General features: G+C 45.1%; 1 protein-coding gene and 1 long non-coding RNA gene across 10 annotated transcripts in view; one reads left to right on the top strand and one right to left on the bottom strand.

Moving 5' to 3' along the window:
- Positions 1–11298, bottom strand: part of ROCK2 (Rho associated coiled-coil containing protein kinase 2) — a 74905-nt gene extending 63607 nt beyond the window's left edge. For 6 of the 9 annotated variants that reach the window (XM_079969621.1, XM_079969625.1, XM_079969626.1 and 3 more), the window contains exons 1-2: positions 11011–11298; positions 4114–4185 (exon numbers count right to left, since the gene is read on the bottom strand). In XM_079969621.1, coding sequence (XP_079825747.1) covers positions 4114–4185; positions 11011–11154 — 216 coding nt within the window. In that variant the 5' untranslated portion in view covers positions 11155–11298. The remainder of the gene's footprint in view (positions 1–4113; positions 4186–11010) is intronic. The other 3 variants (XM_079969623.1, XM_079969629.1, XM_079969624.1) reach the window with 1 other exon arrangement.
- Positions 11299–12292: 994 nt separating this feature from the next.
- On the top strand, positions 12293–15990 carry LOC307212680. Its single transcript, XR_013837087.1, has 3 exons — positions 12293–12570; positions 13605–13717; positions 14129–15990. It is a non-coding gene; the product is annotated as an uncharacterized lncRNA (long non-coding RNA).
- The last annotated feature ends 3435 nt before the right edge of the window (positions 15991–19425 follow it).

Here is a 19425-nt window from a genome sequence, read left to right as displayed (position 1 = left end):
AAGTGTACGGAACACTGGTGAGGGTATAGCTCAAACTTTATGTTTCATAATCACCCATAGTTCCCAGGAGAAAAGAAGTAGCATGAGCTATTTAAATAACCACATCAAGATGATACAAGAACAAACTGTCAGCACCTCTCTGCTTTCACAGGAAAATATATGTTATTTTCATTCACCCATTGCACAAACAGTAGGAGAGAAAGAGTCAATAAATTACAAATCTTGTTGATGTGTGAGCAAACCATACTATAACATTGCCTTAGTTAATTAAGTCAGTGTACTGGAAGAAGCAAAGATCACCAGTTTCGAAGCAATGATTCTTCAACACCAACTCTGTTGGGCTGTCATGTTGTTCAGATGCTTGATTGTAATAGAATGGAAATTTAAGAATGGAAAGTGAAATATTGATGGACAACAAAGGAAGATCAAAGGCTCTCTCAATGCAAATCTTAAAAAATGAACTGATAACTGGGAAACACTGGCCTGTGTGCTCCAATTGGAGAACAGCCTTTACCAAAGGCATTCTGGACTTTGAAGAAGCACAAACTCGGCAAAAAGTAGAAACGAGCTAAGAGGAAGGCACATTTGGCAAACCCTCACCATGATCAACTCTCATCCAGAAACCTATGTCCCCACTGTGGAAGGATGTGTGAATTCAGAATTGGCCTCCAGTCACTTACAGACTCACCGTTAAGACCATATTCAAGGAAGACAATCTTATCCGGCTACAAGTGATCGCCAAAGTCAGTTAACAATTGACTGCAACAGTGCACCATCAAGTGAACCCTGTTTTAGAAACGGTGCCCAATAACACCCAATAACACTCTCCCTTAAATCAAAACACGACCAAATAGTCTCTTACCTAGTACTTACAAAAAAGCACAACATTAAGAAAGCAATACTGGGCAAATTGGGTTTGGCAGAAGAGAACAGCAAGTGGCAGGGGCTACTCATGACCCTAACAGGTTGGCAGAGAGGAACACATTGAAGAGGGCAAAGTTGCTGTCCGAAAAGTTGCTTAAAAATGTGATTTTGCATCAAGGATTTATTTTGTGTGCATCTGCTGAAGGATGTAAGCTGTATTTTTGCACAGAGAAAGAAATGTGAAGTGTAAATCAACCAGATAACACAAAGGAACCACCTGAAAGCAGTCAATTATGCATTTTATATGTATGTTATCTGCTTGATTGCTTCACAACTTTTTTGTGGGGGTTTTATTGGTTTGCACAGCACAAGGATATTTATAGAAGCATTTATTTGCATACTGCTTTTAATCACTAGAGAAGATGGTTCTTTAATAACACATTAACTACAAGGAGACAGGTGAATTAATAGGTTATTATCATACTGTATTCCTAGCTCAAGGCAAGATCATTCTCCTTTGGCAGCATAGAATGCAACTGTATCTCAACTTATCACAAGTTATATCTTCATCAGAATCTAGTGGAAAAGTTGTACTCCACACTACAGATAAGGAATCTTTCAACTCTTTCCCACAAAAAATAAACTTCCCTCTACATGTTGAAAACTAAGTATCAGAGAGAAATAACCAGCTACTGTAGTTTCTTCCAAATTTGCTACTTGTTTTCAGGGTGGTGGTGTGGCTGTTTTGTATGCAACTAACTTTTACTCAAAACGGATCCAGTGAAATTAACAGATCTATGTTACATCATGTCTATTCATTTAAATGGGTGTACTCTATGACTAACATTGGATACAACCCATAGGTGCTGTTGAATGAATGACAGCTCCACAATTTTTAAATTACAAGGCCAAAGACACTTTGAGACCAATTAAAGCATTTGTCTGGATATGTGAGGGTTTAAATCTGAACGCAGCCCTGTTTAGGGAAGCGTTTAATGTTTAACAGACTATTGTATTTTTAATATTTTGTTGAAAGCCGCCCAGAGTGACTGGGGAAACCCAGCCAAATGGACGGGGTATAAATTATTGTTGTTGTTGTTGTTGTTAAATGTGTAGTGGAAATCTCACCTCAACTTCCCAAAGTGTGTAGGTTTCCTTTCAGACCTTTCTGTGTTTAGCATGAAGATCTGAAGGTTTCTATGGGCATTCAGTGAACATGCTTAGAAAACATCCCATAATCAGGAGCCCAGATAAGACTAACATGTTAAGGTCTGAAGAGGAGCCTGTGCAATCAAGGATCCTTGGGGTGGGAGAGCACTTCATTTTAAGCCTTCTCACATCTTGATAAAAATCTGAATACAGCTTTGTACAAAACAAAATCTGGATGACAGAAATGCCTTTCATTCTAGCCCTATTTGGGCAATCTGCTCAGCTGCAAACCTACACACAACTAGGAAGAATGAGGGCAAGCCCACTTAAGGCCCTTGACTTATGGAGGTTAAAGGTATGATTTTGAAGCCTCCTTTACTCATGGAGGCTCCCTGTTTCAGACTCTTGCTCTACATGCATTGGAAGGAGACAGAGATGGCCTGGAGGAAGCAGAGCTTAACACACCCTTCCATGATTCCATGTAAATTTAAACATGAGCAGGACACCCAAATAGCATGTGGACTACATGTAAATATAACAGCCAAGTAGGACTTCTGTTATAGTGACACACCTGACACTAGATGTGTAGCTTCTGGGCAACAATACATTGAAAAGCCAGAATTCTCTAACTCAGTCTTTCTATATATAGTCACCAGCTCTCACCTCAGGGAGCAACTGTCTCCAAGCAAATATCCAAACGAGAAATGGTATTTGCCCAAGTTTCAGGAAGAGAACCATGTGTATTGCTTCCACAATGTTATGCTGTATTTACAACAGACACAAACTCTTAAAGTCGAATATGCTGTATTTCTCCATACAGCAGATTGCAACATGTGCAATCACCACATTGCAACTCCGTATTTTGCACTGGAAGGCTGTACACAGAGCACTCTCTCCTGCGGCATTAAACAGCTACTAATCCTGTCGGGGAAAGTGGAAGCTACACTGGGGGACCTATGCCAACAACAGCCTCATCCACGACTGCTGCCTGTCTTGACTGAAGTTTGGATACTATGGAATTCTGAGCAGCACTATGATTACCAGGACAGCTTTGTAGCACGGACAGTATTTGGGTGGCCTGGGCAAGTCTTAGGTGGAACACCTGAGGATGGGAGAAGAGTAAGACATTGGGCCAATTAATTACTACCACTGTTTGCCTCAGCTTCAGAGAAAAGCCACCTGGATGCACTTCACCTGTGATGTTCTCTTCTCAACCAGTAGCATATCAGATTTCCATTTTTTCTATAGCCAGGATAGGTAGTAGAAGGGGAAGAGTGAGCAGTCATCCTTCAACCTGTCTCCCATACAGCAGTATGAGAGATTCAGCCCCCAAAGTCCCTATAGCAATAAACTTGGTGTTGCACTGAGTGTTGCTGTCTTTCTTGCCACTATCCTGGCATTAAAGGATCGTGGCTAGTCAGTGGAGAGTGAGAAGAAGAGAAAAAACGCTTGTGCATTCTAGCTTTAAAAGCTCATAGTGAGGAGAAAATGAAGGTTTATAGATATGGATCGCTAGCCAATGGATTATTAGACCAAACATGTACACCAGTGGTTTTCAACCAGTGTGCCGTGTCATCCTGGGGTGCCTTGAATGGGCAGGGGTGCCGTGGGCAACACTGGCCTCTGTCCCTCTTTCCTTCTCTCCCTCCTCTGATGCCCTCTCATGTCTCTGCCTCCCGAAGGCTTATGTGGCTGTTTGTTGCAGCAGTCCTAGCTACAAGCTACCCAGGCGAATGGTGCCTCTGGGGCTGGCGAGAGAGGCAGTTCTCACTGGGGTGGAGGGAGGCAGCTCAAGAGACCAGGGCAGTGGTGACCAGGGGAGAGGAGAGGAGGCTGAGGACACACTCCACTAGGGAGGGTGTTCAAAAAGGGGTGCGGGGCTGCCGGCTCTGCAGGCAAGGGGTGACATAGCTTGGCTTCTGAGGCTTAGAGCATGTTTCCCCACAGGGGAGTCCCAGAAATAATGTAGTTGGTCAAGGGAGCCGTGGACTCAAAAAGGTTGAAAACCTCTGTTGTACACTATTGTCACATTTGTTCTTAGCTAATTCTTAATCAAATCATTTCTATTCAGAGTGGCTTTTTATGAAAATGTCTACTTGCCTTACTCTCCGTCAGCTCAAGAGATTGTGACGGGACTATAGGCCCTTTACTCTCAAATCCATACGGATGAACCTTCAACAAAAGGTAAATGCACTTATTAGCTCCAATCTGCATACGAAAAAAACTTTGTGTTCCTAAACCTCACCTAATTTCTGTGGCACACGCTATGCAGATTTCCCACTCTATTGGCAACACCCTCAATTTCTTTAATACATTCTTACTATTACCATCATTTGCATTAGCCCATGTTCTCCTTATATTTTATTTAACAAGTTACCTCTGCTCCGGCCATGAGAGGGAAAGGAAGAATTCCCACCTCTCAATGCAGCTGCATTCCATTCTCATAAGCACCAAGGGGCTTTCTGAACCCCAATCTAAGGCCTTGCATACCACTGATATTAAATGTAAATATTTGTAGATTCCCAAGTAATATAAAAATATGTCAGGAAGTTACCAATCACGATTTCTGTGAGTTTTGTTTGAGTGCCAAGTTTTATGAGCTGGGTCCTTCAATCTTCTCAACAGGAAGTACATGGAAGGCATATAGAAATTCACAGAGTGGACTTAGGCTTGCGCTCTTATTTCATAGACACCATGCTCTTGGGCATGTTACTCTCTCACCCTTGGCCTGTCTGCACAATAGGAGTAGGGATTCCTATTATCTTTTATAAAGACCTAACTTTTTTCTATTAAAAAAAATAATCAAACCCAGAATAGTATTTGTTGAGTATCAGTTTGGGAGTACATTTCCCCATCTACCACAACAAATAATGCCTTTAGATCAAACCCTATCGTCAAGAGGAGGCATTGTGCAGCAGGTCAGACCTTGCATTAAATTCCCCTGGCACCAGGAGCATTTTGTGACTGGCACAGGTCTAACTGTGGCCGCGTGGAGATCTCCAAATGCCAGGTTGGTGACTGACATTTCCACCTGGCTAGCCCCTCCAGCTTTTTAAAGCAGGAAAGCAGAAGAGCTTATTTATTGCATTTATATCCCACCTTTTCCTCCAAGGAGTACATGATTAATCCCCCTCCTCAATAAATCCCTACAACAACCCTGCAAGGTAGGTTAAGAAGATGTGACTGACTCAAGGTCTCCCAGTGAGCTTCGTGACTGAGTGGGGATTTGAACCCTGATTTCCCAGGTCTTAGTCAGACACTTTAACCACTAATTGAAGCAATTAAATGCACAAATTGTCATCTCATCTGTCCTCCTAGTTGAACGATGTGGCCCAGGGAGAGAGGGAAAAATAGTGGAAGTGAACAGCTGGCTTCACAAATGGTATAAACAGGAACGGTTTGGATTCTTAGATCACGGACTGCAGTTTCTTGAAGATGGACTTCTGGCAAGCGATGGGCTGCACCTCACAACGGTTGGGAGGAGTGTTTTTGCCAAAAATCTCAGAAACCTCATCAGCAGGGCTTTAAACTGACTAATGTGGGGGAGGGAGACAGTGCTCCTGAAGGTAGGAGTCTATGAGTCTATGATCATCCAAATGTCATAGACCAAATGGAGCAAACAGCACGCAGACCTAGTGGTGGGAGGAAAAAATCCTTAAATAAGAGACACGGGGGAATGATTAATGGACTTCAATTCTGTACACTAATGCGCAAAGCATGGGAAATAAACAAGATGAGCTTGAGCTCTTGGTACAGCAAACTAAATATGACATAATAGGCATCACTGAAACCTGGTGGGATAAGTCCCACGACTGGAATGTAATAATGGAGGGATACAATCTATTTCAGAGAAACAGACTAGACAAGAAAGGAGGAGGAGTGGCGTTATATGTCAGGGATGTGTATACCTGTGAAGAGATCCAAGATTTAGAACCTCAAAGCCAAAGTGAGAGCATTTGGGTCAAAATTAAGGGAGAGAAGAATAACAGTGACCTCATTGTGGGAGTTTACTATAGATCCCCAAGCCAAACGGAGGACATAGATGATGCCTTCCTGGAACAGATGGCCAAGAATGCAAAAGGAAGGGAGATAGTAGTAATGGGGGACTTCAATTACCCAGATATTTGTTGGATGTCAAACTCAGCCAAGAGCATAAGGTCAAACAGATTCCTCACTGGCCTTGCAGACAACTTCATTGTCCAGAAAGTGGGAGAAGCAACAAGAGGAACAGCCATTTTAGATCTGGTCCTAACCAATGTTGATGACCTGGTTAGTGGGGTAGAAGTGGAAGGATCATTAGGCGCGAGTGATCATGCTCTTCTGAAGTTTACTATACAGCGGAAAGGAGCAGCCAAGCATACTAGGACTCAATTTCTTGACTTTAAGAAAGCCGACTTCATAAAACTTAGGGAAGTGCTGGGTGAGATCCCATGGACAGTAATACTAAAAAGAAAGGGAGTTCATGATGGCTGGGAGTTTGTTAAGAGGGAGATAGTAAAAGCACAACTTCAGGCAATACCAATGAGACGGAAACATGGAAGGTGCCTAAAGAAGCCAGGGTGGCTATCTATAGAACTTTTAACTGAGTTAAGATTAAAAAAGGATGTGTACAAAAAATGGAAAAGGGGGGAAACCACCAAAGAGGAATTCAAACAAATAGCCAGCACGTGTAGACACAAAGTCAGAAAAGCTAAAGCACAGAATGAACTCAGGCTTGCTAGAGAGGTTAAAAGCAACAAAAAAGGCTTTTATGGGTATGTTCGTAGGAAAAGGAAGAACAAAAAAACAGTGGGGTCACTCAGAGGAGAAGATGGTGAAATGCAAACAGGGGACACAGAAAGGGCTGAACACCTCAATGCCTTCTTTGCCTCAGTCTTCTCCGATAAAGAAAACAATGCCAGACCTGAAGAATTTGGAGCAAATGATTCAGCAGAGGAAACACAGCCCAGAATAACTAAGGAGACAGTACAATAATACTTGGCTAGTCTAGATGTATTCAAGTCTCCAGGGCCAGATGAACTGCATCCAAGAGTATTAAAAGAACTGGCGGATGTGATCTCAGAACCACTGGCAGTCATCTTTGAGAATTCCTGGAGAACAGGCGAAGTCCCGGCAGACTGGAGGAGGGCAAATGTTGTCCCTATTTTCAAAAAGGGGAAAAGAGAGGACCCAAATAATTACCGCCCAGTCAGTCTGACATCAATACCAGGGAAGATTCTGGAGCAGATCATTAAGCAAACAGTCTGTGAGCACCTAGAAAGGAATGCTGTGATCACCAATAGTCAGCATGGATTTCTGAAAAATAAGTCATGTCAGACTAACCTCTTTTTCTGTCAAAAATCTCGTTTTTTGACAGAATTACAAGCCTGGTAGATGAAGGAACGCAGTGGATGTAGCCTACCTTGATTTCAGCAAGGCATTTGACAAGGTGCCCCATGATATTCTTGTAAAGAAGCTGGTAAAATGTGGACTTGACTATGCTACCACTCAGTGGATTTGTAACTGGCTGACTGACCAAACCCAAAGGGTGCTCATCAATGGTTCCTCTTCATCCTGGAGAAGAGTGACTAGTGGGGTGCCACAGGGCAGGGTTCTGTCTTGGGCCCGGTCTTATTCAACATCTTTATCAACGACTTGGATGATGGACTCAAGGGCATCCTGATCAAATTTGCAGATGACACCAAACTGGGAGGGGTGGCTAACACCCCCGAGGACAGGATCACACTTCAAAATGACCTTGACAGATTAGAGAACTGGGCCAAAACAAACAAGATGAATTTTAACAGGGAGAAATGTAAAGTATTGCACTTGGGCAAAAAAAATGAGAGGCACAAATACAAGATGGGTGACACCTGGCTTGAGAGCAGTACATGTGAAAAGGATCTAGGAGTCTTGGTTGACCACAAACTTGACATGAGCCAACAGTGTGACGTGGCAGCTAAAAAGGCCAATGCAATGCTGGGCTGCATCAATAGGAGTATAGCATCTAGATCAAGGGAAGTAATAGTGCCACTGTATTCTGCTCTGCTCAGACCTCACCTGGAGTACTGTGTCCAGTTCTGGGCACCACAGTTCAAGAAGGACACTGACAAACTGGAACGTGTCCAGAGGAGGGCAACCAAAATGGTCAAAGGCCTGGAAACGATGCCTTATGAGGAACGGTTAAGGGAGCTGGAGAAGAGGAGGTTAAGGGGTGATATGATAGCCATGTTCAAATATATAAAAGGATGTCACATAGAGGAGGGAGAAAGGTTGTTTTCTGCTGCTCCAGAGAAGCGGGCACGGAGCAATGGATCCAAACTACAAGAAAGAAGATTCCACCTAAACATTAGGAAGAACTTCCTGACAGTAAGAGCTGTTCGACAGTGGAATTTGCTGCCAAGGAGTGTGGTGGAGTCTCCTTCTTTGGAGGTCTTTAAGCAGAGGCTTGACAACCATATGTCAGGAGTGCTCTGATGGTGTTTCCTGCTTGGCAGGGGGTTGGACTCAATGGCCCTTGTGGTCTCTTCCAACTCTATGATTCTATGATTCTATGATACACTACACTGGCTTCCTAGAGTACTTCTGCTATGGGGTAGCTATATTAAATTAATATTAGAGAAGGATCTGAAATATTTTCCTTGAAGCTTGAATTTGTTTTCTTCTGGATTGTTTTCTTAGATGTTTTAATGTGTTGTAAACCGCTTTGAGTTTTTTCCTTTAAAATATAAGAGTATAGTAATGAAATCGATAACAATAATGGCGATAAACGTCACTGCAAAAAAGGTGCCTAGACTGCCCATGGCAACTAGAACAAGACTTCTTTCCCCTTATACTTAGCCAAAGTGCAATAAAAAACTTAGAAAGGTATGAACTTCGTTAGGATCAAGAGGGCAGTATACCGTAACATCTTGTGTGGCACTGGCTATAAAAATTCCTATAAAAGGGGGTTACAACTCTTGTACAAGTCTTTGCTTTTCCTGAGTATTACAGTTTATACTGAGAATTAATACACCTTGAAAATGCAACCTCTCCACACAAATAGCACAGTTGGGAGTTTATTCATTTGCTAAATACATCAAAGTCTCAACCATAGATATCAACAAACAATGCCATACACAGAAAAAGGCTATACTGACAAATTACATATAATAAAAGGAAACACACAACCATCCTTTCTACTACTAGAGTTACTAGATGAAAACTGACACAGGTGCAGATGAAAAGCAGCTATACATGTACAAACAAATGGCAATTTATAAATGTACATGTATGAAGAAAGTTTACTTGAAATGACTTACTTTGATTATATAAGGTCCTACTCATACAACAATCCAACAGTTAACAACTGTAAAAGATTGAATTGCTGAAGAGGGAAGGAAGAGTCATCCCAAAATTAAGTATTTATTTGAAATTTCTGTTATCTACTCTCATAACTGCTTCTGCTTCTGTAGCCAGAAGGCTCACTAAATGAAGAGGAAAATAAGCACATGGAGACTGGATGCTGAGAAGCAGCATTCTTTGCTGAACACAAGCATAGCCTACTGAAACATTCTGCAATACTTTTCAAGTGTCATGAATACCATCAGTACACCCTGAAGTGGTCTGTAACAAGCATAGATCCCTACTGCCTCCGGCATAGACAGACACACACACAGTTTAGTCAGTTCCTGTACTTTGGCCAAGCAGGACTGAGTCATTTTTGCAAATGACTCCAGCTGCTTCACCCTGCCCCCCCCAAAAAAAGTCTGCAGAGAGAAACTCTTGGAACAGAAACAAAAATCCCATTCCTCTTTCTCCAAGAGGAGGGATAAAGTATGTGATATCCCAAAAGCTATTTTCTTATATAGGGAACTTGCTTATTGTACCGCTCACACCACATGTTTAGAAATGGAAAAATCTCAGACCTATATTTCTTCCTTAATGGGCTTTCCAATGGAAAGGAAAGGGTTTTGTTTTTTGCAAAAACATAAGGCGAAAGAGAAATGCTTATGTTTATATAGCTAATGAAGTTAATAGCTCCTACTAAACAACCTTCCCAAAATAGATATTCCCAAAGCACATCCATAATTTTTTGAGTACTCTGCACAGTGCTTGGAAGCGGAATGTCAACAATGGTTTCCCATTAACGAAGTTTATTGGAAAGCCAAAGACAAAGGAATCAAAGATGACACTGACATGAAACATGGACTAACATCTCAACACAGGCAGATTTACACCAAACTATTTGCAAATCATTGAATGAAACATCCAACATGAAAGTTTAGGATCAAAGTGAACCCCTGCATCCCTAACCAACACTGGGAAGCAAGCTCAGCTGCGACTTCACCCTCCAAATAAATACATTCAGGAATGATGTGAGAATCATTCCTAACCACACACATAAACGTTTCTCTCCCCACAACCCTTGCCTGCACCCTCAATGGCATGTTTCTTCTTTACTTCTCTCCCACCCATCCCCCTTCCCAGCTTTCTAAGGTGGGGGGAAAAGAGCTTTCATCAGGCCAAACTGAATGCGACTGCCAGCACCCCTCCCCGCCTTCACTCCTCCCTGAAGAAAAGAATGTTCATTAGAACTGCACCGTCCATCCAATCAAGTATCTCAACCAAAAATCCCTCACTGCCGCTAGATTTTGGGGTGTGTGGAGAGGGGCGGGAGGAAGAGGACAGAGACAGCGATTATTAACCCTTGCTTTATCTAAACAGGACCCTTTCCCAGACCAGCCCGTAGCGAAAAAGCTGTGCCTCTTTACATCCTCTCTCCCCCACCCAACTCTTCCCTTCCAAAGCAAAAGTGGGATCCAGGCTCCCATACACCCAAGGCAGCCAGCCTCTTTCTTCAGTCACTTAAAACGCGGGGGTCGAACTCAAGGCACCCCCACCAAATAAAATCCTCTCCTTTCCCCCCCAAACAACAACAACCCAACCCACAAGTTTCTCTCCCATCCCTGCCCTTCCCTCTAATATGAAGCTACCCCTCCAAAACCTCGCATCTCTTTCTCCCGCCGGCGAACTCACCAACAAACTTTCCACATTGACTGGAGACCTGGGGTCCCGGATCATGGACTCCAGCTTCCTCTGGCGCCCCGAGATCCCTCCTCCGGATTCGGGCGGCGGCGGCGGCGAAGCGGACATTTTCACCGCTTGCTGCTGGTGGTTCATTGTCCCGCTCCCCGAGGGTCCCTCGTTGCCGCCGCCTTCTTTCTCCTCTCCCTCCCCGGGCGCCTAGGGAAGCCCGGCGACGGCTGTCCGGCAGCGGGACGAGAGGGCGGCGGCGGCGGCGGCGGCAGCAAGCGAGGAGCGCCTTCCGCCGCCAGCGCCGCCGGTAGGTATCTGCTTCGGGGCCTAAGGAGCGGCCCAAGGGGACCCGGCGGGACCGCTCAGTCCCGGCCCGCTCCGGCCAGGCCTGCCTGCCTCAGGAGCAACAGAGAGCGGGGCGCCCGCGGCCACCCTCGCCCTCCTCCACCAGCACCGCCGCCGCCTCCTCGTCGTCCCCCGATTGGGGCGGGCGCTGCCGCCGCTGCTCCACCCGCCCGCTTGGCGTCCCCCGCCGCCACCTCCGCTTCCCAGGCATGAACGGCCCGCCGAGGGGGGAAGGTGGGCGGCGGAGGGGAGGGGAGGGCCGGTTCCCGCGGGAAACTGCCGCCGCCTCCCTCGCCCCCCGACTAGGCGGGAAAACCAGTCACGGCCGGGCCCCCCACGCCGCCTCGGCCATTTTGCACCAGGTCAACACCCGACGGGGAGAAGGCGAGAGGAGGGAGGGTAGGAGGGAAAGAGGGAAGCCAGCAGCGGAGGAGCCCGGCTTCCTCCCCCCTCCTCCTCCGTTGGAGGGAGGGAGGGCTAGGCCCGCCTCGCTGGGATCGGGCTCCTCTCTTTCTCTCCGCTGCTGTCACTCAAGGGGTCCCCCACACACTCCCTTTCCAAGTTCCTGCCCCTTCACGGGAGCCACCGCGCCACCATTTCCCTCCTTTCCCCGCTCCCGCCTCAGGGAACTTATTCCTATCGCTGCTCCGGCTATGGCCTCCTCGTTACCCACAAGCCTCCGCTCCTCGCCCGAGCCCCGCTTGCAGGCAGGCAGGCAGGCAGGCGAGCGAACGAGGGAGGCGAGGAAATGGCCAGGAGGGGTTTCCCACCCACCCTTCTCCTCCTCCTCCCCCCTCGCCCTTCGCATAGCTGGGCAGCCAGTCACCGGCTCTAACTATGGACTTTTTACCTCAGGCGGGGAAATTGGGTGGGGGGGTCGGTTGGCGGCGAGGGAGGGAGGGGGCGGGAGAAATCTGAGGGGCTGCTGACGCGCATCTTGCCCCCGCCGCGCAAAGCGGGCTGGGGATGCGCGCCCGGCTGAGGCGCAGGCATGGGTGGGGGGGGGGGATGGAAGCAGCAAACGTGCCCTCAGGCGATCCGAAATAGCAGGGTGACTCCCTTGCCTGCCTGCCTGACTCAATCAACTCAGCAAAACCACCTCCGCTCCCCAACTCACTGCCCGGTGTGGGAGCGAAAGGACATACACACACGCGCAACGGGACGGAACGCGCAACTGTACACGCAAAACGCGATAGCGGGGGTAGCGCAAGAGCGGTGAGCCTCCGGGAGGCGGCCCCCCCCCCTCGCGCGACGGCGGCACGCAAGACCATATAAAGCTCCCAAGGGCGAGGCGGGAGGGGGCAGAAATTAAATCCGCCGGCCGCTCTCGTGCCCGCCAACGGTTTGCCCCGCTTTGCCCAACGGCCAAGCGAAACTTATGCTGCCAGCTTAAAGCGAGGCGGCTCTCCTCAGACGAGGCTGGTCTGGAGTGTCGTGAGAGGGCGGCAAGCGGCTATTCGGTTTCGTTCCTAGAAGGTGGTTCTGGTGGGGTTTTTCTGCAACAGCAGGTGCCAAAATAACTTGGGGTCAGACTACGCACCTTGATTTGAGGGGGGGGAGGAGGGTCACCAAGCCTCAGATTGCAGGGTGAGGCCTAGGACTACTGTCTTAAATCCAATAAATAATAATAATAAATACAATTTATAATTTCAATACTTCTGCTTAGAGGTTTTATGACAACCGGGAGGTACCGTATTTTTTGCTCTATAAGGCACACCAGACCACAAGACGCACCTAGTTTTTGGAGGAGGAAAACAATAAAAAAAATATATTCTGAATCTCAGAAGCCAGAACAGCAAGAGGGATCGCTGCGCAGTGAAAGCAGCAATCCCTCTTGCTGTTCTGGCTTCTGGGATAGCTGCGCAGCCTGCATTTGCTCCATAAGACGCACACACATTTCCCCTTACTTTTTAGGAGGGAAAAAGTGAGTCTTATAGAGCAAAAAATACGGTACTTAAATTTATTAAATACAGCGGTGGGCAGATAAGAAGTCGTAAATAAATCAAGCTACCTCCAGTGATCGCAAGTGTTAGATCTCAAAGACAGGGCAAGGTGCTGACGGGTTTGGATCTGCTGGGTTCAAAGCCCTGCATCTCTCTCAAGGGGCCTCATCACACAGTAAAAAAAGGAAATAATGAATGTCCCCACCCAATTTCTACACTGGCCAGTACAAGCGATTAGAGCTTGGGATGCAGTGGTAAATCCACAATGCCGCTCCACTGTGGCCCCTCATTAGGGTTGTCTTTTAGGACTCAGCTCTGGTATTGGAAGGAAAATTCCGCTCAGCTCTGGCACAGATTCAGACTTGCCCATAGGAAAGCTCAACAAATGGGGTCTTAAAAGAATTCCTAGTTGCATTAAGGTAGGTTCAATAATAATGATGATGATGTGTAGGAACTGTAGGACTAAATCGGCAAAGAGTACTAAGAGATAGCTTGCTAATTCCTAAATCTCCAATAAATTGCATTGGTTTCCCATTGAGCACCCAGACCCACTAATTACTATTCCACTACCCATGTAGCACCAAAATGATATTGCTGTTTAAGCATAAGTTTCTTCCATTATTTCATTTATTAATATTTTTATTATAGCAGATTCCGTGGGCAAGCTTACCTCTAGTGAACACAACTTCTAAAGTTACTTTATATACATAGGCTGAAATGTTCCGATATAATCCTGAGCACACTTACTTTCAAGTAAGTCCCTGTGAAGTTAATAAACTCACTGTGAAGTATTTGTGTTTATTAGGTTATTCTTCTACTTTCTCCTGCAGCTATCACAGCATCTCCAGAATCCCAACTCTGCTCAAAGCCTCACACGCACCCTCTCAGCACATCTAGTTGCCTCAAGTGCCCGAAGAAGAGGTGGGGGGTGGGGGCAATGAACAACAGGACAAGAACTGAGAATATCTTTGATATCTCTGGATCATCCCTATACCTGGTGTGCATGTATTTGCATTACTAAGTTAAAAGCTTACCCAGTTCTTCCAGAGCTTGTAATTCTGCAGAGCAGCAAGGCATCTCTGGATAGAACATGTAGCATTCTTCTTTATTTTCTGAGGAAACAAAAAAAAAAAAAGTCTTCAGAGATATGCTTTCATCTACTTACCTTTGCCCTGGAATTTCTTTATCAATCCCTGGATGAAGATCTGTCACACACAATGAAAAAGACAGCTATGAGTATATAGATAGAATCTCTGATATTTCTAATAACTGAGTCTTGGGACCAACTGGCTTGCTCCGTTGATGGGAAGCCTATCTTTTACCATATGCTGCTGAAAGCGGCTGGGGAGCGCGGGCCGCCAACCAGCTGGGAGGTGAACGTGCAGCTCCCCCTGCCACCGCCAAGACTGGAAAAGTTTCAGCATCCCCTTTATCATCTTCACTGTCATCAAAAACACTGTGTCACTACTCAGCTCAGGTACAACTGGTAACTGGTGCTACAGCTTAGAAAAATGGAAAAATAGTTATTTTAGATCAAAATTCTTTTTTTCCACTTCCACAAAACCAATTTGCACAGTATATACTTGGCAGTGGCTGGGGGAGCTGCACGCTCGCCTCCCAGCTAGTTTGTGGCCCGCTCTTCAGCCGCTTTCAGCAGTATATGGTACTCCTGCGGCTCCTGCAGACTTTTCTACGAGGAGGGAGAAGGGACTGACTTGCTGCCTCAGTCCCTTCTCCCACCTGGGGAAACGCCCGCAATAGCCACGCGGAGCTTGTGTGCGGCTCTTGGGGGCTTTTCCTGTTTGCCTCCCCCTGTTTCGCTCCATAAGATGCACACACATTTCCCCTTACTTTTTAGGAGGGAAAAGGTGTGTCTTATGGAGCGAAAAATACGGTAATTAATTCTAGTTAGTTTAGGTTTAGGGTTTTAGTTACCGGTATATCGAAATGATTGTAGAGAGCTGCACACACGGCCAACCAGCTGAGAGATGGGCGCGCACCTCCCTAGCCTCCAAACTGGTTAGTAGACTGCACTCCCCAGCCACTTTCAGCAGTATATGGTAAAATGTTGCTAATATAAGCCGCACTTTAACTTTTAGGGTCTGAAATTGGAAAACAGTGCAGCTTATATTCGGGGGTACTTCCTTTTATTTATCACTTACCTCCAAGAGGGCTATCAGCATAGAAAAGATAAAAATAAAGAAGACAACGATCATTTTTATAACGTTGATACTGGTACCCTCAAGCACCAGTAGTCAACTGCCGGTTGTCATCTGCTGAGCAAGCTTCAAATCATAAGGGGATAGAGAGAAGAAAGGTGATTGGCTGAGTAGATGATGATGCCATAGGTGGGTTCCGTTGAGTCATTGTATATTCATATCTCAACATCTTCAGAGAGTCAGCAGAAATTGTAGTTTGAAAAAGAGTCAGGGTTGCCAACTGACCATATCTTGGCCTCCTTTTGTGCCTTTCAAAAAGGACCAGCCTGTGGAAATGTACCAGTGAAATACCGGTACGTTATTTGCATGGATTTAAACATGATCATGTACTCATTACTGGAGATCAAACTACTGTTAAGAGTTATAACTACAAGGCCCCTAGTTCAAAATATGACAACCCTAGGAACGGTTCTTTGTAACTACATACCACATTGTGAATTTTGGCCCTAATAAAGTTTTTAAGTTGCAATTTCTCTACTGTGGTGACTGCCTCCTATTTTTGGTTTTGGTTTCTATGCCTCAAACACATGCATGAAATACAGAAATGCAAAAAATAAGCTTTTTCGAAGCATCAGGTGGATGAAGAAGCTGTATCTGTTGAATTTCTTGGGGTTGTTTTTTCTCCCCTTCTTTCCTGAAACATTCCAATACAGTGCCACAAGGGGAGATTTTAAACCTCCTGTTATGTGTTCCTTCAATTTGTAATCCTCATCTCCAGAATACAGTAAATGGAGGCTCAAACAATCTCATTCTCTCCACCTTTGCACAGCAGAATCCACTTCTGACTTTGAATTACGTATGTACAATGTTAGAGTTAATTGTTTTTTGTTTCATTCCACCCTGTGTACTGAGTAGAAAACTTGCCAAAATGGTTTGAGGCATATGTACATCCGTGTGTACATACTCGGATCTCATGTCATTGTGTGGAAATTCTCACATAATGTGTGATGCAGTCGACTGCTACATGCAAGAATCTTCCGTTTTAAGATGATTAAATATTAAAAGGTATTGACATGAAGGGCAGACATTAAATAGTTGATTTCTTTACATAGTTGTTGCTGGCCACAAAGAATATCCCCAGTGCCTTTTTATGTTCTCACAGCAGTGAATCATTTCTCCCCTATGTTTCAGGGTTCCTGGCCCATAATTTGAACCCCTGGGCATTAATCTTCTTTTCAAGCAATCATGCAATCTAGTTGTGCTTTGTAGCAATCACAGTAACTTCACAGTTTGTAATGTGACCCTGGAGAGGTCATTTCAGTACTGCTAACACACGGTTTGAGTTCATCCCTGGAGGTGCATTCCATTGTCTCTCAAGACAGACAGATGCCAACAGCATTCGTTGTCACTTAGTAGTAGAATCATAGAACTGTAGAGATGGAAGGGACCGCGAGGGTCATCTAAGTCCATCCCCTTGCAATGCAGGAATCCTTTGCCCAACACGAGGCTCTAACCTCTCCTAGTATTGTATGAGTTTAGCTTGGCAGTTAATTTTATTGTTTACTTTTTTAAATTACTTATTTAAAGCATTTATACCCTGGTCTTCAGTTAGAAAAGTTCCCACAGCAACTCAGAAACCAATAAAAATAACATAGTCCCTATCTTCAGGTTTACAATCAAAAGGACATGCAAGAAAATAAGAATGGAGAAGGAAAAGGAAAACAATAAAACTTAGGCACAACATTCTAATTTATAAAGAATTTATAAGGACCACCTTGGATGGAAATGGGCTGATCAAATTTTTTTAAAAACACATCCACAAATAGGCCTTAGCAGCCTCTGAGAAAAAAATCATGGTGTCATAGCTCCTGGAACTGCTGTAATACAGCCAGTTGTTGTTGCACTTACAGGGCATGTCTGAGACCTAGGCAGAATCTGCCACTTTGTTGTGGCAGGTAGGCTAATGTGGCCCAAATTGATACCATCACACCCAAAGCAAATGGGGTTCATCCTGACAAGGCAGTTGGTAATAATTGTCTCCAGAAGAGGGGCCTATCCCAAATGTTGAAAGTAGCCATGCCAAATGTTGAAAGTAGCCGTGAGGGGAGATGGCAGTTCCTCACTGCCTGCTTCCTTAATACGTCTTTCTTGTTACACAGATAGTTACGTAAGGAAGATTTTGTAAGCAATAGTTACTGTTTCTGGATGTAAATTGTAAGCAGTTACTGACTGGCATACTGCATTATTAGTTGAATGCCAGGGAATAGGATGAAATCATGTCTTATAATATATATAAACTTGAAAAGATCTGGATTGAAGCCCACTTTTGGAACGATGCAGTCTCAGTTTAACTGGCTTGGTGCAGGGATACAGAATGACTACCCTGGGCTTTGGAAGTACACAAGGGCAGGAGGCAAAAACAGTAGCTGACAAGTTTTGCATTAACTCAGATAGTTTGGGGAGCCTGGCAAATACACAGTAATGTGTTTGCTTTGTGAATGGAGTCTGGTCTAGCACAATTACAGATTAATTAATTTGCCACTTTTCTAATGAGTCAAACTGCAGAACTGAGAAGCAGATGGAAATTTAATTAGTAGGCCTCACAATGGTTCTGATCAAAAGATTCATGCAATTGTCCCTAATTTACATGTTCTTTGCAGGGAATCAGTTACCACCTGATTTGCTCAAGGTCACACAGGACAGCCAGTAGACTATAATTCCGTTCCAGATAAACATTTAAAAAACAAACCTTGGCAGTAAAGCTAGAAAAAGCAATCAAACTAGTACCCAAGCCAAATAATTTGCCTTGAAAGCTGCCAACATTAAGCTGCGTCCATCACACTTGCAGGGACAAAAATATCCCCAGGCCAGAGTGTTAAGAATGCTTTCCTGCTATCCCTGAAGGGTTCTTTTCCTAAGTTTTTGGGTGTATCTGCACACCAACTTCTTCATGCCTCTGGTGCTAAAGCATATCTAAAAGAAAAGTTGCCCCAAGCAGGTGCAGAACGTAAGAACCTTGCATCCATTTCTGCAAGCACTACACCATCAGGGCATTCTTAGCAGCAGAGCCCATTGCACCTAATTTCCTAAACCACTGAGTTACTGGCCTAATCTTTGCTATGCTGCAGCCCAGCTGCACCAGAAGACCTGAGTAGCGACTTGGCAGACCCTATATAAATGTTACTTCAGGCTTGCTTGGTGTATAAGTCTGAGCAACAATGCTAAGGCTCCTTGTGACTTGCTTCATATTGCTGTTTTCTCTGGAACTCAACCTTCAGCCTAGCTCTTTACTGTGGCTCTTGGAACCCTGATCCCCTTGCTCAGTCCGAGCCACCAAAAGCCAAGAGGAGAACTCTGCGGGAGCATAAGAACATCAAACACATAGTTGTGTCTATTCCGTGATTCCTCAGAAATACATATAAGCTGCAGGCATGATACTGACTTTCAGTGAAAAAGAACAGTACAGCAGAGCACTTGCAGTTGCAGATATATTTTGGGAAATATGTGGGCACATGCTGAAAGTTCAGAAGCAGTCAGTTGTTGGCATCCGTTTGTCTCGAGAGACAATGGAGTACGCCTCCAAGGGTAAAATCAAACCAGTATGTTAGCAGCACCAAAGTGACCTCCCCAGGCCTGGGCAGTGTGCATGGAGGTCCTGGGCTGCCCAGACAACAGCCATCCTCCCAGCCTTGTTGATGTGGTCCAAAGGAAAGCATAGCAATACGCATGGCAGCAGTTTGTCCGCTGGAGTTGCTGGAAGGAGGCATAAAAGGCACCATCCAACTGTCTTAGGCACTCCACTTGGGATTTGTGTAGGGTTTGCTCCCAAGCCTTTTCTTCTCCTGCAGATATTCTGCAAAGCAGCAGAGGTTTAGCATCAGTTTCCCTTCTCTAGATGGGCTACCTTCCCAGGTTGATGAGCCCCAGCTGCCCTTCACATCCCTCTACAAGCTGATGCACAAACCACC

The sequence above is a fragment of the Podarcis cretensis genome (genome assembly GCF_951804945.1).
Source record: "Podarcis cretensis genome assembly, chromosome: 3".
In the NCBI taxonomy this organism is placed as follows: domain Eukaryota; kingdom Metazoa; phylum Chordata; class Lepidosauria; order Squamata; family Lacertidae; genus Podarcis; species Podarcis cretensis.
Note: the sequence above shows the minus strand (reverse complement) of the source record. Positions and strands in the feature narration are given on the sequence as shown.